The sequence below is a fragment of the Aulostomus chinensis genome, chromosome 3 (assembly GCF_037954235.1).
Source record: "Aulostomus chinensis isolate RoL2024-O1b breed Wild chromosome 3, RoL_Achi_v1.0, whole genome shotgun sequence".
Taxonomy (NCBI): domain Eukaryota; kingdom Metazoa; phylum Chordata; class Actinopteri; order Syngnathiformes; family Aulostomidae; genus Aulostomus; species Aulostomus chinensis.
In genome coordinates this window covers 25,577,045-25,604,650 of record NC_141322.1, presented here as the reverse complement: position 1 = coordinate 25,604,650, position 27,606 = coordinate 25,577,045, and the positions used below count along the sequence as shown (strand labels likewise).

Genomic DNA, 27,606 nt, shown 5'->3' with positions numbered 1-27,606 from the left:
GCTGTGGAATTTAAGTAATGACCATCATCATCAGAAAACAACAGCTGTGACTGACATTCCAGAGAATATATTTCTGTACTTTAGAATTATTTAGAGTTAATTCCATCTCTGCAGCGATCACTATAGTATTCCGTGTGAATATTTCACACCTTTTGGTGATAAAAAACAGACAAAATTAGCCTCTCACCCTGAGCACACTAGCAGGCATTTCTATCGTCTTGCTGGGGCATACTGAGTGGAAGACAAGAGACTGCTGTATGTGGAGACGAGGCGTTAAATGTTGGAACTGGATGTACATCATGTGGTGTGAAACGGGTGGCTGTAGACATTAATTCTCTGCGTATGAAAAAAATAGTTATACCAACATCTCTTTCTTTTATCCATGACTGTAATGTTTTAATGACCAAGTAGTTTCAGTTGCTTAAGCCTGAACCATTGTGGTTGCAGATCGGAATGCTGTTGAGGTATAAAGACTTCTTGTTCACCTTAAAACTCTTCCTACATTCTTGAAGTTTTTTTTTTTTGTGTCTAACTAGAACATGTCGATTCCACTTACTGAATTGGTGATCGTTTTCTTTTTATTTCACCTGAACTAAAACCCCCACAGACTCATTTCCATCTTCCAGTGGATATCTGCAGAAGTGCTGAGACCAGCATAGGAAGCAATTCCACTCTACTATACAAAGAAGAAAAGGAAGGTGAAAGCAGCTTCATATCCTCAGTTGGCTGCAGGGGGAAAGAAAATGAAAGAGGGCAGAGGAGTGTGGGGAGACTACATACATCTGACTGTAGCTGCAGCAGAGAGAAAAGGAAAATCCAGTGCCCTCAGGCTCTGGAGCACACTTCCAACCTGCTTAAGGCTGACAAAACCAGTGTCATCGTTTAAATCACTTATTACAGGGTTTTTATGCAAGTCAGCAGGACAAGCATCCATCCAAATCCATATATAGTTCAATTCCTTCATGAGCTACGTCTGAATTTATGGAGCTAGCTGGTAGCGATGTACAAATGTTACTGTGTGGATCATCAAAAGCAACATCAGGTTTTTTTAGTTTTATCTTAGTTGAGTCTGTCAACTGATTAATACAGAAATGTTAAGTCATTATTCGTAGCACATTCATGTAATATATTTGATCTTTTATTGTGAACAATTTAGAAGAGAGAAGATGTACTTTAAAAGCATTATTTCCATGGAAGCAGAGAAACAGAGGCGTGAGGTGGAGGCTAACGACAGTGGGGGAGGCAGACACAAGCTTGCTTGTAATGCCATCGCCACGCTCTGCTGGCCAAACAGGAGCTGATAGGGCAAATGTGTTTCTGCTCAGGTGTGCTGAATTATTAACTAGACGGGTGAGAGGAGAGGCCAGCAAACACCGGCCTCCCCGACTGGCTGTGGATGAACCAGTCACTCAGCGGTCAACACTGTGTGTGCGTGTGCAAGTAAAGCTGTTATCCACTAGTCATCTGTAAAACACTGACTGCTGTAGCCCAATGTCCTCTGTGGTGCCGAAGGCTCACCACCTCCAAATAGTGCATACATGGGTACTAGAATATTCTATGTTAAAAGACTATACAAATCCCCATGTGTTACCACCAGTTGTGAAACCTCTTTTTAGCCGCTCTATCAGCTTCAAGGGTAAAACCCGCTAATGCACAAGTTGTGCTCAAAACTAACTACACTGAGTCTCTTGCTTTCAACAGTAGCAGTAACCTGGTAGGAGAGAGGACAGGTGAGCTGAAACTGTATTCAGGTCGAGTGCTGCGAAGAGGTCCACTATAAATAGGGAAAGCATTGCTTGACTGGGAAGCGCTCAGTGAGCATGTATCTCTGCCAAGGAGGCGACATGGATACACAATATGAACAAACATCGCCAAAAAATGTTCAAACCTCCGCTCTCCTACTCTGATCTATCACTACTGGGTTGATTACTCCTCTAATTAAAATACACTGCCTAACAAATCTTCATCGAAATATACTCACATTTTTTTCTGAGATATTGACCATTATATAAAAAGAGGAACATTTGGAAAACCCTCCAGTATTCCACAATGACACGTGGAGGTGAAGTTCAAGCTGCAATCCAAGCAAAGGGAGAGATAAAGAAGACTCCAAACTGTAATGTGGAATTAAACAATGCTGGATTTTAAAATATAAAATCCACTTTCAAAATTTAGCTTTGTAAATGGTTAATGAGAAACAAAATGCATTCAACTTGCTTTGTAGGCTCTTTGTAAGGACAACTTTTGCATATATAGATTAAAAAAAAACACCCTCTACAGTGAATTTTTAATTTTTGGTAATTTATGGAGCAGAAATACCAAATATTCAAGGAATTCTGATATGACTGAATATCAGTGGTTTCTGGACTTCTGACATGTGAAACGCAACCTTGAGCTCTGCAAATTGTGAGTGACACTTCATCACTATTTTCTGACACTTGAAAGACTAAATGATGAATCGGGTAATCAAAAAGTGAGCAACGCATTAATCAATAATGAAAATAATAATTTGGCTGCAGGCTTATATTGAAGAACAAGAACCTCCACTGGGCTCATTAAGCTGGTGTCATAGCTAAATGGACAATATGTGAGCTGTGAAATCTGTTTAGCTCTGCTGTAATATATAACACAAATTGACATTATTCAAGATGGATCTTTCAGAAGGCTGCTGATGGGAAAAATGATCTGAAGCAGCAGCCTAATGAGAAAGCAAGAGAGAGAAGGGAGAGGGCAAAGCTAAGAGCAGGATCATAAAACACCTCCAAGGGAAAGAACGTTTACTGTATGTGGGAGAACATTTGGCTGTAAAGAGCAGGGACGGAGAGCGTATGGAATAATGTCCCTGTAGTACTTGGTAAGAGCACTGGTCTAGAAAATGACTTGGATAAAAGTTAAATGCTTTTGGGTTTGTTTTGTGTTCACTTTGGTCAATAAACAAGACTTTATAGAGGAAATACGACAGTGTGTGTAATGTCTGTCAGATCTTCAGGGACCAAACATAGCCAAGGTGGATTTAGCTATTATGATGAACAATGAATCTGTGTGTACTTGATTTTATTTCATCTGAGGCAACTTAAATTGCACTGTGAACGCACTCACACTGTACTCGATGTTGGTGCGTAAACTGTATTTTATTTTAATCCATGCTTTTTGTTATTAGGCCCAGTTTTGCCCAAACCATTCCTTATTTGCAATCAGCTGTTGGGATAAATATCCCTCCATCTTTTTTCTATACTGCTTATCCGTTGAGGATTGCGGGGGGGCTGGAGTCTCTCCCACCCGACATCGGTAGAGAGGTGGGGCTCACCCTGGACGGGTCGCATCGGCCATCGGGAGTAATTAGCGGCTCAGTATCTTGCTCAAGGTAACTTCAACGTGGTCACCCGGGAAATGAGGATCCAACCAGCAACCCTTTGGTTGCTAGATGGCCATGCTACCTCCAAGCCATGCTGGCCTGGGATAAATATATATTTATCAAGAAAAATAAAGAAAAATGTTACTTTTTAAAATTTCAGAATGTTTATATGTTTTTTTTCCACTATGTACAAAATGTCAGTATCATTTAAACTGTATTTATCCAGTCAATATCTTCATTGATTAATGTCAGCTATCTACCAAATCAGTTGTAAAACAATTGGGCTATAGGCAAAAAAAATTGCACACCCTGGGTCCTTAATCAAAAGGATTCACTACAGAGAGCAAACTGATTGCAGCTGCTCCAGTACTGAGCGAGGATGCTATGGCCACAAAACCACAACATGGGTGAAATATGAAGATATGAGACAAACTCAGGATGATCACAGCCTTTAGCGACCGGCAACAAACAGAAACTGCAACAAATAATTGCAACCGATGTGGATGAGGTATTTGACTGTCATGGCTGTAAACTAGAGCAGAGGGTTGAAGGTTTCCCTCAATGCTATTGAAGTCATTTTGTGATTAGGCCCTGGTAGATACCTGTGCTGGAGCCCAAGGCCCGAGGGGTCCGACAGCCCGACAGGGACTTTGGGCCAATTATGACATCATTACCTCAGTAAGGCCTGGGCTCGTGCTCGAATGCAGCAGCCACTTTGCCCCTCCCCTCTATGTCACTCACAATAACATCATACTGATCCCATTCACGTGTTCAGCCTATAGTTCCCACCACAAACATGGATAACATCAAGAAAAAGATAGAAGACGGTGAGCAACACAAAGGGAAAACCTCAGTATTGGACAAAGTTTAAACTTCTAACAACCCTGATAGACTCCCCCGTTAAGATTACTTAGAAAAGCGTTTGAAGTGTTTTGGGGGTTGTTTAATTGATTTTTTTTTTAAATTTTGACTGTGCGATGCAACTGCAACAGTGCGCAGCAGTGCACAGGAACGGTTGACAATTCCCATTAAATATTCTGAAATAATCTTTCTGTGTGAGTCTCCATGTTCTCCCTGTGTCTGTGTGGGTTCTCTCTGGTACTCCAGCTTCCTCCCACAGTCCAAAGACACACAAATGGAGACGAGGCTGATTGATACTCTAAACTGACCGTAGGTGTGGCTGTGAGTGTGAATGGTTGTCTATATGTGTTGGTCATGTGATAGACTGGTGACCTGTCCAGGGTGAATCCCGCCTCTCACCCGAAAGCCGCTGGGATAGGCTCCAGCCCCCCCTCACGACCCTTAATCAAGATAAGTGGAAGAAAATGGATGGATGGTCGGGTAGCTTAATACCACGGTAGAATCACCAATTAACCTATTTTCATGTATGCAACATTAACAGCATACAGGTTGTTAAGGGAGGTTTTTTAAATCAGGAACTACAGCTGAACATGAACAAAGCAGTTAAGACAAAACAAAGAACTCAAATGTGCTTAAAAGCTTCAAAGAGCAACAGAGAAAGAGGCTTATAATTGTCTGAGTTTATCGTGAGTGACCCTTCCTGTTCATAGATGCATCTGTGATATAAAAATACTGATTTAAGCTTGAATAGATAAATTTCTTTGCCCCATAAAAATTCTGAGGTCACTGAGGTAAAAAGGTAGGATACAAATAAGCTTGTCTTATGATGTTATCAAACTAATAAAGTCAGATAAGAGAAAATGGCCAGCAGATTTGACTGGTCTCTATCTTCACCTGTGCGACCTCCAGACCGCTCCCTCGTGTCACACACACCTCCCTAATCGCTAATCTTATCTTTCACACTGCAACAAAGAATGACTGCTCCCTCTTCCTTCTTCTCTCAATCCCTCGCTCACTCACTAAAGGTGCCGATGATGAAGAAGATGGAGAGTGAGGGCGAAGGAGAGGGAGGAGAGTGAGAAATAGAGAAGGAAGGTGATAGGGGTATGGAAGAGCGAGGGGTTCCTGTGTGAACGATAAAACGCCACAGGCTGCCTTAATGAAAAGCCTCTCATGGTGATGGAGAGATTGCCTCTGGAATAGGCTGCTGATTGGAGGAGCTTGGTGTAACACGCATACTAATTAAAGTATTGGAAGGGTTAGGGTGACAGGGTGAAGATTAGACCTGCTCCGGGGTTAACTGAGCTGAAGAGAGATAGACGAATACACTTTACATCAGGGACAACTGGGACTGTTGGCATGCTGGGGGGACAAAGCACTGAGGACAAGTGGACACAGTTGTTGTTCAACACTGGAAATGAGTTCAAAACAAAAGGGCTGTTTCATCCAATTTACAAAAATCTGGAGAAATAGTACTTGATCATCCACAGGTCTCACTGTTGACAGCTGTCATGATTCAGAGACTATTATTTCAGGAGTTCCAGTGAAACCAGTTACAGGGAGGTGTGAGGACCACCCTGGGTGTGACTCGGGGATTACCTGAGGAATTTATTGAATGACATTTACATTTTGACCAAGTAAAATCTCATCCTCCTTGATTGTTTTGGGCTGGAGGCAACCTTGATACTGTATATCAGCATGGGTAGATAGCTGCAATCAACATTTTTGATTCTTTGTATGAAATACCCCTTTATATTTAGGTACTTTACTCTATGCTAAATGTGTACTAAAATGCATTTTAGTTTTAGTCACATTTTCCTCATTTGATCATTATAAGATTTCATCTGCTTGATGAAATTAATTTGCTACAAATGGAGTTTGCTCAGGTGACATTGAGATGCCTGAGGGAAATTTAAAATACTCTGTCAGCACTTGATGCAGAGCAGCTTGTTGTTGTATAGCTTTTACCGCAGTCGGTGTCTTAATTTAGCTCCATTTACAAATTGATATTAATACAGAGGGTACTGACAGTGTTGCTGAGACTGATGGAATGTCGTTACGCCACATGTTACAAACATGACCACATGTCATCCCAAGTTCTGTAGCAATGAAGCATTAAAGCATTCAGTACTCATGTCACATGATACCTGAAAAGCTATAACACCTCTGTGACAAATCAGCAAACTGACGAGACTTGTCTGAAAATAGAACATTTTCTGTTTGCTTCAGTTCAGGTTATTTTTTATTTTTGCCTGAGAAAATTCCTAATCAATATGGTCAGGAGGTCGATTGTACCTATAAAGCTTATCTCCCCTGTCAGTTTAAAACTTATGAGGATATACTCTACATGTTTATCTACAGGACTCATCTGGAGTCACAGCTGAAAAAGGAGGTGGTGTATCAGATGGGTACACTGGCATCCAAGGTCATCATCAGTGATTTGTTTCAAGGTGAGAGGGAAGAGAGACGACCTGTCTGAGTGAAAGTGATACAGGCTGGGAGGATGGGAAATAAATGGAAAAGTCACTGGAGTAAGGATAGAAGCAAATATATAGAGAGGAAACTCTGGCTGATTGGCCACCTAGAAATACAGGCTGGGTCAAGGGTCATGCAAAAACTGTCAACTTGTGTCTGCTGGAGTCACTCAGAAGGTCCATTTATGATTTGACTCAAATGAGTCCCAGAATCCGTGTGAAATAATGTCAGTTTTTCGCTGTAATTTTGCATCACTTGTTTCATTATTCGCATTATCATTACTATCTCTTTTCGTTTCAGCTCTCCGACGTCACATCTCGCTGCGCTGCCACTGTTTCCCACTGGATTAATAATGTAGCTGCCTGTCTGTCGATCAAGTGCGGAGAAAAAAGCCTGTAAAGTAAACTCCTTCCTGCTGGCATCTCAACAGCCAACAGCAGAAAATACCAGGGGATAATGTGGAAGAAACTCATTAGTGAGTGACATTTAAGATGCAATACAGAAACACGAGCAGGGGATTTATAATATCAACAGAAAATGATTGACAACTTCTAACTAGTGTTTTTTTTTCTATGCTTCCCCACTGAATGTGTTAATCAAAAACTGTTATTTTCAGGATTCATGTTGTAATCGAAAAACGGACAATACAAAACTATATTTTGTAATGGCAGGTAACACTTGACCTCGGTAACAAGCCTAACAACCTCTCTCAGGTGAGTGAGCCATCCAGGCCTAAAAACAGATGAATCTACGAAACTTTATTACTACTCGTTGCATCAGATTGGTGTGTTTCTATGTATTTAAGAAATGATAAACACCGAACAGCCAAAACATCAAAACAACAGCTTTTTCTCATTTGTATGAATTAGGGTCCCAAAATATTAGAAATTCCTCTCACTATAACCCTGCACAGTTCAACAACCCCACAAATGAGATCCTCCAAACAACTATTAAAATAAATCAACACCTCTTTGGAACAGATTCAATAAAACCAGAACATTGCAATCCTCTTGAGAGTGGATTTAAACCTGTCAGTGGTTTTAATATAGCTGATCTGTGTGCATTCAACTAAAAACCTATAGTGTTTTTTTTTTCTACAGAAAGCTAAAACTATGATTTCCATCATATTTATTCATAATGCAGTGAGTAACATCATGATTCTGTGCAGGATTAAACTCAGAAACTAATCTTGAAAGCTGCAGCATATCTAATAACAGAGAGCTGATTTGATAAAAAACATGGGAAGAAGCTTTTAAGTATATTAAAGTGTTTATACACAGAGAAGAAAACCTCTTCAGTTATTAGCATTTTAATATGTTACAAAACACTGTCCTTGTTCTTGTTATGACCTGAGAGGCCCCGTTTCACTGTAGCATGCTGCACCGTGTGGGAGAGTTTTCAGGAAAAATAACAGAAATTAAATTTCTCAGCATTAACCTGATTATTACCTATGTGAATATTTAATAAAGTCCCTGATTGTACCTTATTTGCTTGTACAGGGTTGATGATCATATTTGAAGCATATTTGTAAGTACACTGCAATTACTGATGTTGGAATTCAAATCTGAATTAGCAACAGAAATACATAATGTTCACAACAGAATGCAATTCTGATGGTGTTTCCTCACTCACTACATTCTATGTGTCTTTTACATTTTTCTTGTATTAAAGGTGCTGCACAAATAAAGTCTTACTGACTGACTCAGGTACTGAATGTAGTCAAACTGTCTTGCGCATGTGTGCATGTACTGCTTAATACCTTGACAGGCTTCTTGCGTGATGACTCAGCCTCGTTGTTCTCGGCCTCCTCGTGTTCCTTGCTCCCCTGAGGCAGGTTGGAGTAGTTGGCCAGGCTGCTGAGAAGAGACGACACCATGGGGCTGGTGTCCATCTCCTCCTGCGCACACAAAGACAGGAGGGTTGGGGGTCAGTGTTTTGATTGTACTTTTCAAGGCATTCTAAAGGACATTTTTGGTGGAAGAAGAAAGTCAGTACTCATAACATCTTTTGTACAGCTGGGCATTTGGACCCTCTCACCAGCGCCTGGATGAAGTTACTAAACCACTATACTGAGCATCTCCTCTACAGAAATTCCTCCTTACACAATGTTTTCATTTCTCCTCTTACATCAAGGAATCAAAGGAAGATAACAATGTAAATACATTTTTTAGGAGCTGTGTTGGTTCACCTCTTTGAATTTCTTTCCTGTAGCGGTGTGAGATTTGCTTGCGTTACCCTGAGCTTCCCACATGCCCTTCACACTGTAATTACCCCCATCAATCCTTGTCAGAGCCACTATTCAATCCCTGAATTGTGAGAATGAGAGTAACCTGCTTCTCACTATTATGAATGATTGTGGATGTTAACAAAACAGCGTGTGTGTGTGTGTGTGTGTGTGTGTGTGTGTGTGTGTGTGTGTGTCAGTGGCTGTACCTCAAACAAGGCCATGTTCTTGCCGTCATACTGCTGGCTTTTCTCTGCGGCGGCATCGCTGCTGTTGATAAAGGGGCTGCTCTCCTTGGGGTTACTGTCACCTGGAAGAAACATCCACTATTAGACTAGACAGAAATAAAAGTACACCGAAAGTGTCTCACCAGCAAAGAGAACAACACACAAGCCAGGCAAGAGATTTTTTGTGTCAGAATAACTCTTTTGTAGGCTAACATGACTTTGGGGATGGGTGGTCTTTTTTAATAATTAAAGTATTGTTTTAGCAAAGAAAGACACAAAGCGCAAACCACAGGATATCTGCCAAGGAAAGGAGGGGAGGCTTGTCATCTCCATAAAGTGCCTACAGTCAGAATTACAGAGAAAAAGAACCATAGCTAATGGAGTGTGTATCTACAACATGTGCAGGACTATATATATTCCATATGCTCATGGGAAGAGCACAAGCTGGAACATCTCAATCAGCCTTTCACTACACTGACAAACGATCAGAGGTCTAGTCACAGAAATCATATAAAACGTTCGAACATTCAGCAGATTTTTGCCCTCAAATCACACAGCTGTATGATGAGTGTGATGTTATTTAGGTGACAGCTTGCTGTAGGCTGTACGACTCCACCGGGGAGCATCTGTCTACAAGTTCATAGTCCACAGGCACAGTGGACTCCAAAAAAAAAAAAAAAAAAAAAAAAAAAAAAAGAGAAAAGGCCACATCCAAGTATTGGGAGAGTGATTGGTTTGCCCATCACGTTCTTGAGAGAGACCATTAACAAGCTCATCGATTTCAGATTGATTTTGAGAACAGATCACAAACATCATTTATCAGCTGATCAATTTTTGCAGAGTGATGATTCCACTTGCAGCGTGCAGCACCTGCGCTTTTACCCTTTTTATTTCTTGTGCCTGTTGGACCTTAAGGGACACAAAACTTAGCATACATGGGACACAGGGACAAAAGTGAACAATGTGATCCTTTAGAACTTTAAGTTTTCAGAATCTACATGTTGTTGAGGAATGGGCAGAACATACAGACTCAGTGTGCCTGATTAAAAAACCCACCACATGCAGCTGACATAATGTGTTCCATCCATCGTCAGTGTACAACAGTAGCTTCTTTTTGACAGACTCGGATAATTATTATCAGTGGCTGACAACATCATTGAAGGAATCCTTTGTTTAAGTTTCACTTACACTTTCTGGCGTGAGGAACTTCTATATACAGCAGAGGAGGAGAAGAGTTACACTTACGTGTCAGACACACCTATCTCTGAAGCTTCCTCTGAGTGCAGTCAGACAGTGATGGTAACAAGAACTGTTTACTGGTGGCAAAAACAAGTCATTTTAGTGGACGGACTCTGACATGGGTAGTTGCCCGATGTTTTGCTGTTGTCAGTCATTAAGTGCTTGCTGGATATTAAAGTGATTCAAATGATTGTACTCCACATCAATCATTTAAACCCAAAGACACAGGGACATAAGGGCCAGGATGAAAAGTACCAGAAAGCTGAAACTCTACAATAATGGCTCACATGGGAATGATTAACTGCATTATAGGTGTTAAACCAATAGGCAACAGTTTGAGGGTAACGTCGAATGAATCGCAAATCTTATCCAGTTTTGCGATTCATTCGACGTTACCCTCAAACTGTTGCCTATTGGTTTAACACCTATAATGCAGTTAATCATTCCCATGTGAGCCATTATTGTAGAGTTTCAGCTTTCTGGTACTTTTCATCCTGGCCCTTATGTCCCTGTGTCTTTGGGTTTAAATGATTGATGTGGAGTACAATCATTTGAATCACTTTAATATCCAGCAAGCACTTAATGACTGACAACAGCAAAACATCGGGCAACTACCCATGTCAGAGTCCGTCCACTAAAATGACTTGTTTTTGCCACCAGTAAAAAGTTCTTGTTACCATCACTGTCTGACTGCACTCAGAGGAAGCTGCATCTCACTGTTCAGGGCCGTAACCTGAGAGCTCAAACTGTTTCCTGACCAGACAAAATAATTACATTCAGAATCACTTTGTTCAGCAAGAACAATGAAGGTCTTGGTGAGGAAGGCACTTCAGTGTAAGCATGCTTATTCACGCCTTCCCCTTCGAGCATCTCCTTGGGGAGACAACAGATTGCTCTCCCTCTGGCTCTCGGTCCTGTCTTGGACGGAGCTCTGCGAGACCAAGTTATTTATAGCCAGGATGCTGCAGCCATGTGCCATGACGTCGGGCCATCGCTAACAGCCTGCACAGTCTCTACAGAGACAGAGCAATAGGGCCACGCAGAGGGAGGACACTGAGAAAACAGGCGGAGGAGAGGTTAACACAAAGACATGGAGAGCAAGAGAATGAGGGTGCAGATGAGAAGATGGGGAGCGACACAGATAGATGGGGTGAGAGCCAATAGTGACAAGGAGAGAGATATGAGCTCAGACGAAGACAAAGCAGCCAGAAATGGGAACCCGCAGAGGGAGAAAGGGAGAGGGGGGATAGACGCACTTATGTCTTTGGCTGCAGAATGTAAAAGCTTCTGCTGCACTTAAGGTTCAGCTCACTTTAACCTGCAGGTTAAAACATACACAGCAGTTAAAGGGAGGCTGTAGCATCCCACAGAGCATTTTAGAACATGAAGTTTTTAAACTATTATTAACCTCTAAGGTCTAGTGAGTTGATTTTATTGGCCGACACAGATATTAATATTCATACCTATGCAATAATCAGTCTGTAATCACTTAAAACAAAAAATCCTCAAGTTTTTACTAGAATGAGCCCCTTGTATCTACAAAGGAAGTAGGTTCATGTAGATCACCATGTTTCACCTAAAACGGACAAAACACAGACATTCTCCTGCTCATCCTCTTGTTGTTTCTTTGTCACACCTCTTTAAATTTTTACTTGTAGTAAATTATTGAAGCTGCACCATCTCCAAACAAGCTAGAAGAGAATGTTTTAGAACCTGCTTCTTTCCAATTCCAATGTCATATTACTTTTAAAATTCAACTCCACATTTGCAGTGTTGCCACCAGGGACCAGCACTGAAACTGGCCGGCCATTATGATGACCACAATCATGGAATCCCTGCAGACATTATGAGGACGTACAGACAATGCAGAGGAGGGATGAAGTGGCAAAAGGAGACAGCTGGGTCCTGATGACAAAGTTATTATGCAGGGCAATGAAGGATGGAGATGTTGGACGAGCTGGTGAGGTATCTGAGGAGTGTAATGTTATGTGCTTCACTGAGACATGGCTTAATCGCAACCAATAGTGCCGTTCAGAGGGTTCAAGTGTACAAAAAAATCAGCGAGCAAAGAGAAAAGTGGCGACAGGCTCGCCGCTTATATCAACAACAGATGGTACCTCCCTTGTAATACCGCAAAGGGATGTTTCTGCGGTGAAGGAACTGAACTGTAGCTACAGAGATATAATGAATGAATTACTTTTTTATGTCCACCCTCCACTAACACAGTGTGATGTAATCCATTCTGCTCCTGTGGAACTCCAGACTCTGCACCCCAGTGCCTTCTCTTTATCTACCTCAGTCATGTGAGACTGGAAAATTATTTCCTCTTTCCTATCTGTGTTTGTGCAGTTGTAGGCTAACAAAGTAATCTCCCTTCAGGGATCAAGAAAGTTTTTCAATGGTGCATGAATTGCATATGAAAGTATTTGATTTAAGGTTTAACGATGGATTTAAAAAAGGACAGACATGTATTCTGCTGGGATACTACCCTCTTCAACAACAAAAAAAACATATATATGCATTTAATCTTGATTCACTTAATACCAAAACATCAGTCATGAAGGCAGAGTAGTGGAAGTGACAGAATATACACACTGGACATTTAAAGAATACTTTAATACATGAATATGACAGGCTGCTGCTTACAGTATAAGCTGAAAGCTAAACTGAGCTGATGAATCACTCACTGATGGTGAAGCGTGATTAAAAAGCCAATGTGCCTCCAGTGGTCTCCCTGTACAAAGGCTATGCTGCATTCAAGCCCTGTTTAGGTTTGAGCAGAGCAAAGAGGTATCAAGACCTAATGGTCTCCAGTGTCCAACACTAGAAACACTGTGATGGTCTCACCGACTGTTCGGGTTTACATCAGCCAAATAATTCAATATTTCAAATAAAAACTGCATGCCTTGACTTGTGCTAAATATGCTTTTTATGTTTTCCTTTGCAGTTTTTGATTAAATTGCAGTACTTAAACTACAGCAGATGCAGTTCATCTTCACTGCAGCCGCTGTAGTGAGCACAGACACATGCAAGAAGGGGCCAGAAATTCAGCCCATGGTGTTAAAAACCATGGAACCACCATAAGTAATAAGCCAGAGTTTGGGACCTATCTCTCAGCTGAATCCCTGTCTCCTTCAGGATAAATTTAGAGATTAGCATCACCACGGAAACCAAAAATTGGAACCTCCCATTGGATCCAGATTAGCTGATTAGGGTGCTTCTCTGGTGTCAAAGGTGACAGACACTTGAGTCAGTCTAACTTTAGTTTAAACACATTTTCATTGTGTGTTGGTTCAAGCAATGAGCTGGAATCTTTGAATGAAGACATTGCTGCTCCTCTTCTATATATAAAACCATGTATACTTACGTCAATCAAACAGTGAGTCATGATATGTGCATTTTAATCAAAATAATGAACAAGGTATTGGACATTTTCATTCATTTTACAGGAAACTGAATGAAAACAAAAATGAATCGGCAGCAGTCTGGGCTATTAGAGTGCACTATAGAAAATTAGTGAATGAGTGGTTCTTGAAAGATGCATGCACACACACACGCACACATGAAAGTAGAGGATCAAAGGAACAAGTGATCTTGCACACAAAAACACTGTCATAACTCTGAAGGGTAAAGCCCCAAAGACAACTTCTTTATCCTACTACTCATCTCGTCACAGCCCATTTCTCCTCATTGCCTATTAATTAAAAGCCCCTGAACAGGATGGATACCCCCTTTTTGGAAATATGACAGTGCTCTAAAGAGTTTTACTCTGACCGCATCCCCCAAGAAGCTTATCCTCCTTCAATCTGATGGGATCTGTCCAACAACGGCTCTCACTATCAGAGCCGCTCCCTATCTATGGTCAAAATCCTGAGCTTTGCTGCTCACTGAGCGTGAGATCGTCTTCCAAAGCTTCTATAAAACAAAAAACACTGAATTTACACTCTTCTCTTTGTTTCTTGTCATTTTACAGTAGCAGTTTGACGATGTGCATACAGGGTCTGAAATGAACACTTGCCAGGTGCAGGTATATTATCCTGTTTGGAGAGTAAATCTGAGAGGGGTCTGGTGGGTAAATCTTCTCAGTGAAATGGATTCAAAGGAATATGAGGAACAAAACAGCAATTTATGATTTGGGGCTTAAAAGTCCCCTTGGTGAACCAAAAAGATCATTTTGAAGAGTGTGAACAAATGTGAAAACTTGGCAGACACTGGTTTTTGCTCAACTACTTTTATATTATGGATATATTTACTGTTCTGTCAGATTATTATTACGAATTGTCAAAAATGACTTTAGGCTTGTTTGTAGAAGAGGCCATTATTTATTCATGTTCATGTATCAGTGTATTGATGTGTGCAGTGAAACTGCCAAAATAGTTCCGTCAACAGTGTCAAATAAATTGAAATTTGACCCCAACCTGCCTCCATCACTCATAGCCGATGACATTTTGATGTTGACAGATTAGTCTATTGATTGATTTGTCATTCCGCAGAGTTGATGATGAACAGATTCAACTTACAAAAAAACAAGAGCATACTTTGTGGTTGCAGCATCTTTGTGAAGATTTGCTGCTCTTTTATATAACTGTTGAAGAGACAGCTTTAGGTTCTGGATCACTGCTAAAAAGAAAAACAAGCAGTTTCAGCAGGTTTTAGAATTTTTATGATATTCTATGAATTAAATTTGTAATAAAAATGATGCTCTTATTCAATGCAGGGCCTTTTTGTATACTCCCCTTGACAGTAATTACTCTTATCTTTTATATTATATATTTTATATATGTATATTATATACTGGATCTATTTGAAGAATACTTGGAACTTAGAAAAGTGTTTGGATAACATTTCTTTTTATTTTATATTATGACTGATTACCCATATTCTTTTTCACAGTTTTCATTCCTATCGGAGATTCGATTTTCTCATCAAAAACTGACTTTAATTAAAAAGCCAGCTCAGTGGTAATGTTCAGAATTTGATGATGTTCATCGTATTTCAAGGATCAGTGTTTGTGTTTTAACTGACCTCAGGACTGTAAGCTATTATTGGACTTTTCAAATCGGAAGTTTTATTGTCACTGCAAAAAAACACAACAAACTACCATGGTAACTGATGATAAACTCTACATTTCCCTCTTCCAATCTAAATGCCGTCAAAATAAGTCACCAGGTCTTACCATATATATTGTGTAATGCCGTAAAGACTTACATTGTATAGCCAAAATTTCGATATGTTGATGATGTGGCATTAACCTTAAAAATGTTTTGTTGAGTTTCAAGTGCACCGTTAGGAAATGCGAGAATCTAAATGTCTGGATGAGAGTGTTGCCCCACTAGAGTATCTCTCTACTACTACTCTTGTACGGTGAGCAGAGAGTCTCTGGGTCAATGAGCTACACCAGGATGTTTGAGTGAGTTTACTGTGAGTGAGTCGAATCTACTGACTCTCTCATGGACAATCACAGTTTCTGATAGATCTTTGGACAGAGCCACAGAGGAGTACTTGGTGAGAGCTATTTGACTTTGTGTTATTGATCGTCATTGTACAGTGGTGACTGAGGTGATGACAGTCTCGGTTATTTCTCTCCCTCTCCCTCTCTCTCTCCCTGCTCGGTGTCACAGGCTGTTCTTTATCTCTGAAGACTCACTTCAAGGGGAAAATTCGGAGCCCTAGGTTTTGAGAAGCTGACTCAACGGCAGCTCGGGGGCCACTTGTTTATTTGGTGTTTGTGAATGTGAGTGTATTAAATTACCAAGCGAGCTGTGACCAAAGATGGCTCGATTTCACACATATTATGGGAAAAGTCAGACACGTGAAATGTTGTAAACAACCCCATGTTCCACCAATTAATCTTACTCACAAATACTAATGTATTATATTTCCCCTTTCTCTGATTGCCGGGCTCATATTGGAGTAAATAGGGAGTGCATGAGTGAGGGAGTGCATGAGTGTGAGGAGGCATTTAATCTGCATCCACAGAGGGAAATGCTTCATCTGGTAGAAGAGTGAGGAACTGAAATAGAATTAGTGGGATGGAAACAAACTATCAAAAAAAAAAAAAAAACAAGAAAAAAACATGGATTTTCTGGCTGCGTTCCCCACCATTGTTCCTTGGTGCAAAGCCAAAGCCAAGCAGGTCATGGGTTCACTCACTAATTCTCTTGTCTCTGTTGAATGTCAGCACAGTAATACATTAATTCACGTCTGGCAATCGAGGCTATACGTCTTCCTCTTAACCGCTCACTGACATAGCAGCAGAATATCTGGTGGAGGCAGGTGAAGGATTAAGGTCACTGTAATCTAAATTCCAGTCAAATCAGGATTGAAAGTGTATTACTGTGTACCCATACATGTCCACGAGCAATTCTGCAAATAAAAAGTTTTCTGAAAATTGACCTACATTTCAGAGCATTTAGTAAGGCAGGATAATATTTTAAGTATCATAGATGTAGAGGACATACTGAACTTTCTCTCTGAATAGATTACAAGAATATTTTCTGATAGTCATGTACCACTGGTTGGTTAAGTTTTCCACATATTTCTGAAATGAGTTATTTGGTCTATAAAATGTCAGAAAACAAAAATTGGACGGTTGTCGACCAATGGAACACCCTTGTGTGTAGGAGTCACCCCTTCACAACCTCAAGGGCTTTTTTCAGTTGAAGAATATTCCAGGAGAGGTACGACTGGGCAGTCATGAAAAATGCATATTGAAGCTCACTGGTCCTGAGTGGACTGGAGTTGATGTAATAACTTAGTGAACCGACAACAAAATCTCGATACCAGCGGAGGAAGATGATGGCTGCTGTGTTGCAATTTGTAGTGTTTGATCCTCTTTTGCTCTTCTCCTCGTTCGAAGCTGTTTAGGCGAGCGCAAAATTTGCTCAGTCAAAGCTGTCGCTAAATTATTCTATCAACTACATTGGAAAGACAATGGCTGTAAACAGGCTGTTGCTGTAAACATTCACTTCCGGTGGCTCCTGCTCTGGAGAAAAAAAACAGAGGTGTGTGTGATGGATTTAAAACTGCATCATGGTAACAGTCACTAACTTATCAACAGCATTTAAACATAAACTCTATGGGTACAAGAATCGTCTCTTCTAGTCTTGACGGCTGTGAAAACACACAAACATTCATCCAACAAAGTAACAATTAAGTGGGACCAACATCAAATACAAAGCAACTCATGAACAAAGTAAAATATTAGAAAAGAATTTGAATCACAAAACAAGATTCCAGTTAAAATGCAAGATACATGAAGGATTCACAATCTAACGCCACAATAAATCTGGAATTGTGAAATTAATCTTTTTCTGCAAATCATGTTGAAATTGTTCAGACATACCCATAGAGACACAAAAAATTGTTAGCATGGGAGGATGTGTAATGGTCCATCATTGATGATTTGATGTGGCAGAGACTAATCAGTTTACAATCAAACACTAATTTCAGATAAGGGATATATTTGGCATTCAAATGCTCTTACTGTATTACCAGAGTAGAGGCAAATGAATAATTGTATTAGGAGGGAAACTGTTGGTGAATGCCGTGCTTGTCAAACATGCAAAAGATGGATTTAATCAGCTAATTGAGTTAATGTGTAATTATGATGTTTTTGGAATTATAATTCAAACATACAATAAAAAAAACGGCATTACGATAATGTTAATTCATTTCACAGACACAAACCAATAAATGAAGTGAAAGTAATGTAAAGAATGAGAGTGATTATGTTCATGTGGCCTTTTTTAAATCTTATACAATCGTTTATTTGCATACCATGTTTACAGTGCTGCTGTGTTGACAGGGGTATTATCTTCTCTATGAGCAGAGGACTACTATCTTATTACTGTATTCCAAAGAAATATTTGGAGCAAATAAGTCAAAACTGAACTTTCTATTTTACATGTTGCATTTAGAGGTGATTTACTGACTTTCAAAAGGCACAAAACTAACATCCAGTGGAAAAAATAGCAACAGCATATGATAACATGCCCACATCTGCCCACACAAACACAGTCATAAATAGATATCGTCTCACTTGTTTTGTTTCCCTCCGTGCAGCTGCTATCATGGCTCCGGCACAACATCAGAGACAAACTATATAACTGCATCTCATGATTTGCGTTTTCTCTGTGTCTCCCACTCGCTGCTATCTAACGCTTTATTCTTTCAGCCTGCTGCTGCCTGCTCTCATCCGTGATGCATCTTTATGATTACATTTATGAGGAGAACACAAGTGTGGATACCTACTGAGTGTAAAAATTCCTCAGTACCGCAGGACAAGACCTGTATCCTTATCAGTATTCAGGCTGCTGCTTCAGCCCAATATGAATTTTAATACAGCCTTGCCTCACAGGGTACGACTTTGACACGGTCCCCCTCAACATCTCCGGTGGAGATCCGGGCTTCTGATTGGCTCTCAAGCTGATGGCAGCTCATTGGCTGAGCGCTGAGGGGGAGCATGAGGGTGTCTGTGCATGTACAAGAGAGCGTATTGCAGCTTTTAGCATGTTGACCAGGCTTCTACTCAAGTCACGGTGTGATGATGAATGGGTAGGGTTTGGTCCAATTTCCCCTCGCTGCTGCTGCCTCGCCTCTAGCCGTGCACGTCAGGATTAATTTTTGTTTAATGGCAGGCCCCTGCGATGCCTTCCCAGCAGCATCCCCTAAATCTGACATCAGGCATTGAATGTGATTGTACGCAGGAGGAGACCGACGCATAAAACTGAGCCATCCCTCCCTTTTGTATTTGATCATTTCTGCAGCTACTGTACTCAACCAGTGGAGGAGTACCTTGACTGAAGATTCACAGATGTAACTGTGTGGTAACAACTACTAGACCCCGCAAAGAAAATATGATTTTCGAAAGAGAACACGCAGACTGGGAATTTTATTCAAGTAGAATTAATGCGTTTTCTATGATGAATTCATATCTGACTATTTTGTGCACTGCTCAGTAAATGCATATGCTTTTAGTTGCTAGATTAAAAAAAATCTTCTTTTAATCTCAATCTCAATCTTCAATCTTTGACAGAAAAAGCAATTGCCCTTTCTAAAGTGTGTTGAATTACTATACATCAGATAACAGTAAATAGAGATCTGGCAGCCAGGTAGGCAGTCACTTAAAAAACACATTTTAGATAATAGATTTGCTGCCACGAACGTCACCTTTGAGATAAACTTTAGTCTGTTGCATTCAGGGGAATACCTATCACACAGAAATGTCTCTTAGCTTGTTTATATGTCCACATGCCTTTCAAGATGTCAACATGAGAAGATAGGAGTCAGGCAGGTCCACCTGGTATGAGGTGCAGCAAATGGCACACCATGTAGAGTCAGCAACACTGAGCCTCGATGGAGCCTGGCTATCAGAATCCCTCAGGTGGTGGGAGCTTGCTATGGGAGAACACCCCGTGTCATGTCAGTCAGCTGCATATCTCCTGCATGCCTGTGGGAGTAACTTTAGCTAGCTGCCTATTGCTACTGTAATTGGTGAGCAACAGAGCCGAACAGGGCAGGAAGGATGAAGGGAAGAGATGAAAAAAGAAGAATTGTGTGGGTGGAGGTGAAGGAGTGAGAGTAGCAGGGAAGGAAAAGGATTGAGTGGGAAGAGAGGTGAGGTTTGGTAGGATTATACACTGGTGAGGTAATTGGTTGAGGAGCAAAGGTGTCCCACACCTGCTATCTTTTCCTTTTTTAAGAACAGTGTAGCCAGAAGAAAGACACAGGGGCAAGAAGCAGGTGGTAGAAAGGAGGAAGGGGAGGTGGCAGGACTAGCTGTTGGGAGTTTGACATATTTTCATGAGGTCATGGATTATAAATTCACCCCAACTTATCACATGCCAGGAAACCAATTTAAATTGGAGACATAATTTCCTTCACGGTGCTAATGGTGCCAGGTCCAGACATGGAGCCAAGTCCGATCACACAGTTATTACATTTTTGGACAAGAGGCTCCTATAAACGGGTGGAGGACAAGAGATCTTGGCTGAGTGGAAGAACGACAGGAAAATCAAAGAAAGAGAGGGGTTGGTCAACCAATCACCTGCAAAAAAACCACATCAGTGCCATAACACATGCCCCATCCCTTTGGCTGGTGCAGTGGCTGTTTAAAAAAGTTCAAAATTTCAGTCTGTCACCCTAGAAACTATCTAGATTCATCTCAGTCTGCCAACTCAGACTCTAGACCCTCAAACCCAAGACCCCTTAGAGCTCAGACTTAAAACTCATTACAGTTTTTCCTCAGGGCGCCAGAAATGCACACACCAAGTCCGATGCTGATCTGATGAATGTCTGTTGAGATAATCGAGTCACACAGATACAGACAAATAATTCTAGTTTACAGATGAAAGATTGAATGATCATAGCTTCAGACTTCCGCTGCCTTAGTCCTGATGGACAGCAGGAGGCGCCACTCTTGGTTTTAAACATTTATTGGATTGCATTGTGTGAGGTCTAAGGGCCCTAGTTTGCCCCCATATCTCTCCCTTCATTTTGAGTGGCACTCAATTTCAAGGATTATAGGCACACCAGAAACAGACATTCATTTACTACATTTTCATTATTTTTAATATAATGATACAGTGGCTAACGTGGTTATATCTAGGAACAAATACTAATAGTTTACAGCAGCGTTTCTCAAAGTGTGTGGCACTGCCCCTGGGGGGGCGCGAGTCACCCGACATCCAAACATTAGTTCCCCCCTCACCTTTTGCTTTGTTTATGGTTCCGCCACGAAAAAATTCCGACGTCCAAATATTACTTCCCCCCCTCCCCTTTTCCCCCCGGTGAGGGGGGGAACGAATGTTTGGACGTCGGAATTTTTTTCGCGGCGGAACCAAAGCGCGCTTTAAACATCTTTCATAGCAACTGTGGTCAGGTCTGTTTTTAAAATGGAGAGATATTTGACAGGGATGAAACACATTTTATTTCACTTTTTCTAGTTCTGAAAAACTAAAGGAATGTTTGTAATTTTTAATAGGTCAATAAAGTTAAACATGGCCTATTTTGTCAAAAAAAAATTGGCGTGGGGGGGGGGATGAAAATTTTTCTTCCTCCAAAAGGGGGAATGACAGAAAAAGTTTGAGAACCACTGGTGTACAGAAAGATCATGGTTGGGGTTCATACTGTAGTTGTGTGAAAAACTTTAAATTAATTAACAGCCTACTATGTCTCATACAGACTCAGCCTTACACATTACTATCACATTTAAATTTTTTGGTAGACTAGGCACAAGAATACATTATTAAAACATGCTGGTTAAAAACAACCAAGTGTTTGGTGAGTCTACAGTGCCGAGTCAGAAGGACTCAGGGTATGCATACTGAGGGTACTCGGGGATTGGGATGTTTTGATAATGAGACATTTGATATGAAGGATGCTTTGTTCCAGAACTGGGTCTGATCAGAGGTAACAGGTTTATAATCTTGCCAGGTCTGTAGCTCTCTGATGGAATGCGGAAGGTGTGAATGAGGGTGCAAATTAACACCTGAGTGTCTTCTCTGCTGACTGACCCTCCTCCAACCCCTGCAGCTGTGGCCAAGTTTTGCATCCTATCCCAGCTTCAATTCCAGGTAAGAGAGAGAAAGCAATCTAGCCAAAGCCCAAAGGACAACGGCACCTTTCTCTCTCAGCACCTTTCCCTCTCAGCACCTTTCCACATTAATTTCATTCCCTGGGAGGAGAGAACCACAGATCTCTACTTTCTCCTTCTCTTTTATATTCTTTTTGTCCTTACTCTCACCTCTCAGATCTCTCCTCTTTCTCCTCCTCCAGACTAGAAGTCAAGTCAACAGGTGGAGCTGTGGATACACAAAACCAAGCTATCGCATGGAGGTGAATGTCCGGTCAGCCGACTGTTGCAGTAAAATTAAGTACAAGTGTGAGAAGTAAAAGAAGGTTAGATTTAAGGGCCAACTGAATTCACACAGTTGAATCTGTTAACAGGAGTGCGGGAGTTCAACTGTATGTGAAAAGTTGCTTTCAAGCATTTGATGGCTCCAGAGGGAGTGGCACTACAATCTGATTAATTGTTGGGTGATGTCACTCGAGTCAGTGTCAGCTGGGGCTGAATTTTCACCACTGCTCCTGTAACACAGCTGAATATCTGAACGAACAGTCAGAGGTCAAGTTGCATTGAGGGTACCAGATTTAGACAAGGAAGAAGAATAGAGGGACTAAAGGACATTATCTGGCTTTACTGCATCCATTAATTGATAAGAGGAATGGTCCACTGTGAGTACGACAATGTCAGAGGAACACAATACAAAATCAGTGGGGCACTTAACAGCGCTTGTAACCTCCAAACATGGGATAAAGTCCCTGATGGTCATTTCAAATATGACATGGTTTCCATTTAAGTCAAGTCAATTTTATGGTTTAGCACCAAATCACAACAAAAGTAGTCTCATGACACTACAAGTTACAGAGTGTTAGCACCACACTCCTTCAAAAAATGTACACCCTACAATTCTCCATGAGCAAGCACATCCTGAAACAGTGGCGACGAAAACCTTCCTTTTAGCAGGCAGGAGCGTCGAGCAGATCCAGGCTCAGTGGGGACGGCCTTCTGCTTTGACCGGTTGGGGGAAAGAGAGCAGGAGAGCGGGGCAGAGACAAAGACAGATAATGGAGACTGACAGATTTACAGAAGGAAAGAGAGGGACAGAGAGAGAGGGGGGAAGAGACTGATGGACAGACGGGGACGTGAGCTACGGGAGCCTCTTCAGGTCTGCAGCCTCCTCCAGCAACACCTGGGATCTGGGATGTGGGGAGCCCAAAGGCTCCGGAGAAGAAGACACATACAGGAGGACAAGGAGGATAGAGAAGCCCAGTACAACATGGGAGATCCCGTGGCAGTCTAAGCCTATAGCAGCATTTCAAAGGGCCAGCCTAAGCAGCCCTAACTATAAGCCTGATCAAGAAGGAAGGTCCTAAGTTTACTATTTTGCTATCATGGTGTTTGCAGAAATTTGAGATTATCCATGTAAAACAGTATTTTATTGATATGTGTTCAGGTGAACTTAAATTTGAATCATTAAGCTGTGCTAAATTGTTGTTTTCTTCTTTAATTGCTTGCTTGAAAGCCTATGGTGTTGAAACATGAGATGCACCGACACTCTCACTTAAACAATACTTTAAAATGTACATTAACAACAGCGGTGTAGAAGTAGCGGCCAAATCGCTCTACTCGTTGCCAGAAGCAAACAAAATTCTTTGCGAAATTCTTTTCACTCCAGCATAAGGCAGCAAAATGTTGTTCTTTTATTCATCCTTTATTTCGCCAGGAAGGTCCCATATCTAGATACAAGATCTTTTCTGAGATGTGTGTTTCAAACATAATCAAACAGGCTGTCTGATCGGTCTACAGCAATTCCATCAACCAGCATCAGACTTCAGGCTTTAAGGTCATCGTGTCCACTGGGAAAATGTCCACAACCACAGATGGCATCTCTGCCTTGGCTACTGTTGTAATTAATCCTCATAGTATAATTGTAGTTGTCTGTCTCAAATATTTCTGTGATCAATTAGTGCGTAACAGCAAGCCAACTATGCAGTATCATACCACTTCATGAGAAAGAGAGACTTATTATGTAATAGTGCCAAAAATAACTTCAATGAACATTTCACCACCCTCTCTGAAAGTCAAGGCGAACAAGCATGGTGGGGTGTGAAGCTGAGGGGGATAAATCAACATCAAATTAATTTGAAAGAAACTTGCAGCATAAATTCAACTGATTTGCAAGTCAAAAACATCAACAAGCACAGAGGGTCATAAAGCTCAGGCAACTGACTAAATCTCCTCCCTGTTTAGGCGTGTGAGTAACAACACTTTCAACTTGCCCTGATCCAGAACTATGACACATTGTGGGGATCATAATTCTGGGTGGTATAATCGGGTTAATGTGGGGTCCAGTTCGTTGCTCCTGACAATTGCGGCGCTGTTTCTGATCTCAGGCTGATCAGACACAACAGACATAATCTTAACATTCCTGACATGATCGCAGTCTCCCCACTTCCAAAGCATAAATATCAAGCATCCCTAGGAATGGAGTTGAAATACTGAGCAGAAACCCACAACAGCGAAAGCGAGCGAGCTGACTGGGGAGCATCACCAATCTCATGTTGTGTACTTCATCTTGTAGCAGTGGCTAGCACTAGCCTAATATCAGACCATCAATAAACTTTATTTCACGGTCCAAAATACATACGCCATGCTCGTTCCACCTTCTCAGCCATGGCTATTCACATCTTTTCCCCTTTTTTTTCTGCATTGCAGCATAAACCAACAGCACACAAGCACAACCACTTTATGACAACTGTCCCCCTTCATCTTTGCCTTTTTCTGATGGCATGTTTGATCCACGACTTTCTGTGAGATCCCAAGTCCCTACAAAAACACCACCCTGGATTCTGATTGGCAACTATGTCCTGCATCTGGTGTGTGTTCAAACAATTAGATGTTCAAAAAAATTGTTTTATGTCAATGGTCTCCAAGGTCTTCCTAATCCGTTTGGATGCAAAAATCCTCTTGTGTGCACTTGGTATTGAATAGTTGTAAAAATACTGCACCACTGACTTTAAACCTGCATTTGTTGGTCAATGGCACAGACATTTTGTGCTGCATCAAGTTACAACTGTGCCAACAATGAGGCTGACCACACCTCTTTTTTTAAGACCAACACCCTGGGGCAAGTGTTTTTGCAACTCAAACGACAAATGAGAGAAAGGAAATGACAACGGTGGAAACATCTTACTAAACTAATGAAATTAAGTAATCAATTACTTGTCAAGGCTATAAACTTATGTTTGTCTTAGTGCTCTGTTTTTCTTGATTATTATCCATAAGTTTCTTGTTTGTTCATCGTGTGACCAGCTCAAAATTTTCAAAAATCCAAAAATTCCAAGCTGTCCAGTCCATTATTAATGATGGTATGAAATCAATAAAAACAAATGAAAAGAACCTAGCGATGACACTTGTGCTGCGGAGCTCATCCCCCGCCTTCTCACTGTAGAAGATGTGGTTTATTGTGCGTCAACTTTTCATTGTGTCGACATCAGAATTAGAGTGCTTTGACAAACAAAATGGTTGAATTCAACATTTTTACTCCTGGTCTTCAATAAATAATAGATTGTAGTACTGGATCAGTAATTCCTGATTAAATCAAACATTTTATCTTGATTTTATGCTTTACTCTCCATCCCCAGTTCATAACTTGACCAGGAAAAGTAATGCAGTCGGCAAAGACGGACTGCAGACTGATGCACTGCAGTAGGTAGAGAGAGAGGCAGGTCTGAGTAGACACACACACACACACACACACATTCATTTTTCAATCTGCCTCAGACAGATAAGACTACAGCATTCAGGGATTTATCAGGTTCCTCGGCACAGGTGCATTACCTGGACGGCTGAGTGCAGACCCATTCTTTTACTGATAGTGTACAGTTTATGTACCTTGTTGTGTGTTTGTCTGTGTGTGTGTGTGTGTGTGTGTCTGTGTGTTAGCGGGTGAATCTCAGCTTCTTTTTTTACACTTGTGTGCTCATTTGCCCATTTATTTGTGTGCGACCACTCTGCCCAGATACCCACCGCAAGGCCGGCGATCATCTTGTCGAAGATGGGCAGATCTTAGCGGATATTTCTAGTCTCTGGCAGATGAATAAATAATGGAAAGCTGGTTTGGAGTTAGACAGAGATGAAAGCTTTGAGAGCAGAGCTTTTTGCAGCTGTACCCTCAGAGAGAGAGAGAGATAGTCTCCACCGTTTTACCACAGAATTAAGGCCATTGGTACACTTGTAGCACACCTTGAATTATTGCACAGTGTAATGTCAGAGCTAAATATGACTTATTAAATTCTAAAGGATGTTATCCATCTGCATTTCATGAAATATTAATGCAGCATGCAGCCCAAAAACATTTCTGAGCTTAAAATCCTCTATTTGTACTCTGGAGAAAATGTACAGAGGAAAGAGAGGACAGATGAAGCAGAGGACAGGAAGTTATAGCCAGTGAGCTCAGGGAGTTTATCTCCACTCTACGATTTTTTTCTTGCTCTAGAAAGGACTTTTTTTTTTTAAATAAAAAAAGGGAGGAAGTTGTAAGAGAGGGCCTCTAGGCACAGGAGGGAAGTGAAGGGGTTGTTTGAAAAATGACGCACCCTCTCTCTATCTTTTCCTCTTATTCACCTTCCTGTCTTTGTCTGTAGAACCCTCTGTAGACTATTGCCTGTTGTTCACTTGAATAGCGTAAGTGTGTGCATGTCAGACTGCGTCCTGGTGGACCCACAGACTCAAAGACAATGGCTTTTGTCTGCCTTTGATCACTCCGATGAATTATGCATCCAGCACCTCTGTTTGTGTGGATGTGCGTCTTTCAGAGTGTGTGTGTGTGTGTGTGTGTGTGTGTGGAACCGAGCCAGGGACTGCAGTGTTTAGTGACAATGACTGATACTCCTCTGCCCTTCTCAGACTCTCTCCTAACACACATACCTACAAACACACAGACACACACTAGCAGGCTCAGATTGGCAATGTGGTAAATACCAGATGGGCTGGCGAGGCCACCCGCCACCACCAGCGATGCCGGAAAAGAAAAAATTGCCAGAGATGAATTTTGTATCTAGTCTGACCCTGAACATACAGTGAGCACACAGTGAAACCCAGTTATGAGTCGTCTCTTTACTCTCCCATCCCTCATCAGTCGTTAATGATGCGAGCCTGACCTTCTGAACACTAAAGTTAAATCTGTAATTAAGAGCAGATTGAAGCGTGACACTGTGGCACACTCTTGCTAAAATGTTGGCTCATCCTGCAACAAATTACCATTTTAATTTAAGGTAATCATTAAATTTCAATAATATAAAAAAAGTTCCCAGACCCACAGTACAATTTCAAAAAATACATCATTAGCCAAAAGATATTGTCCAATTATTTAAAACAAACAAACCTTAAGCGTCAACTCCTCACAGTTCTGAGGCTGAAACAGCGTTTTTGTCAACTGCCTAACAGAATAAATTGCTTCTGAACTAGTTTTGATATAAGATGATAGGAGTCCAGAGGGGATATTGATGTACAGACACGAGCAGCTCCATCTACACATCCTTTGGTCGGAGATAATCCCAGTGAGCTGCCAGTTTGTCAGACAGAAATGGAGCAGCAAATGCAGCTGCTTAATAAACACTCTACGCCACAGCACAGCACAGCACAGCAAATGCGGTTT

At 41.2% G+C, this 27,606-nt stretch overlaps 1 protein-coding gene across 5 annotated transcripts in view; it reads right to left on the bottom strand.

The window, feature by feature from the left end:
* Positions 1 to 27,606, bottom strand: part of slc12a5a (solute carrier family 12 member 5a) — a 145,084-nt gene that overhangs the window by 37,291 nt on the left and 80,187 nt on the right. For all 5 annotated transcript variants that reach the window (XM_086199919.1, XM_086199918.1, XM_086199921.1 and 2 more), the window contains exons 2-3: positions 9,125 to 9,225; positions 8,451 to 8,588 (exon numbers count right to left, since the gene is read on the bottom strand). In XM_086199919.1, the coding sequence (XP_086056045.1) occupies positions 8,451 to 8,588; positions 9,125 to 9,225 (239 nt within the window). The remainder of the gene's footprint in view (positions 1 to 8,450; positions 8,589 to 9,124; positions 9,226 to 27,606) is intronic.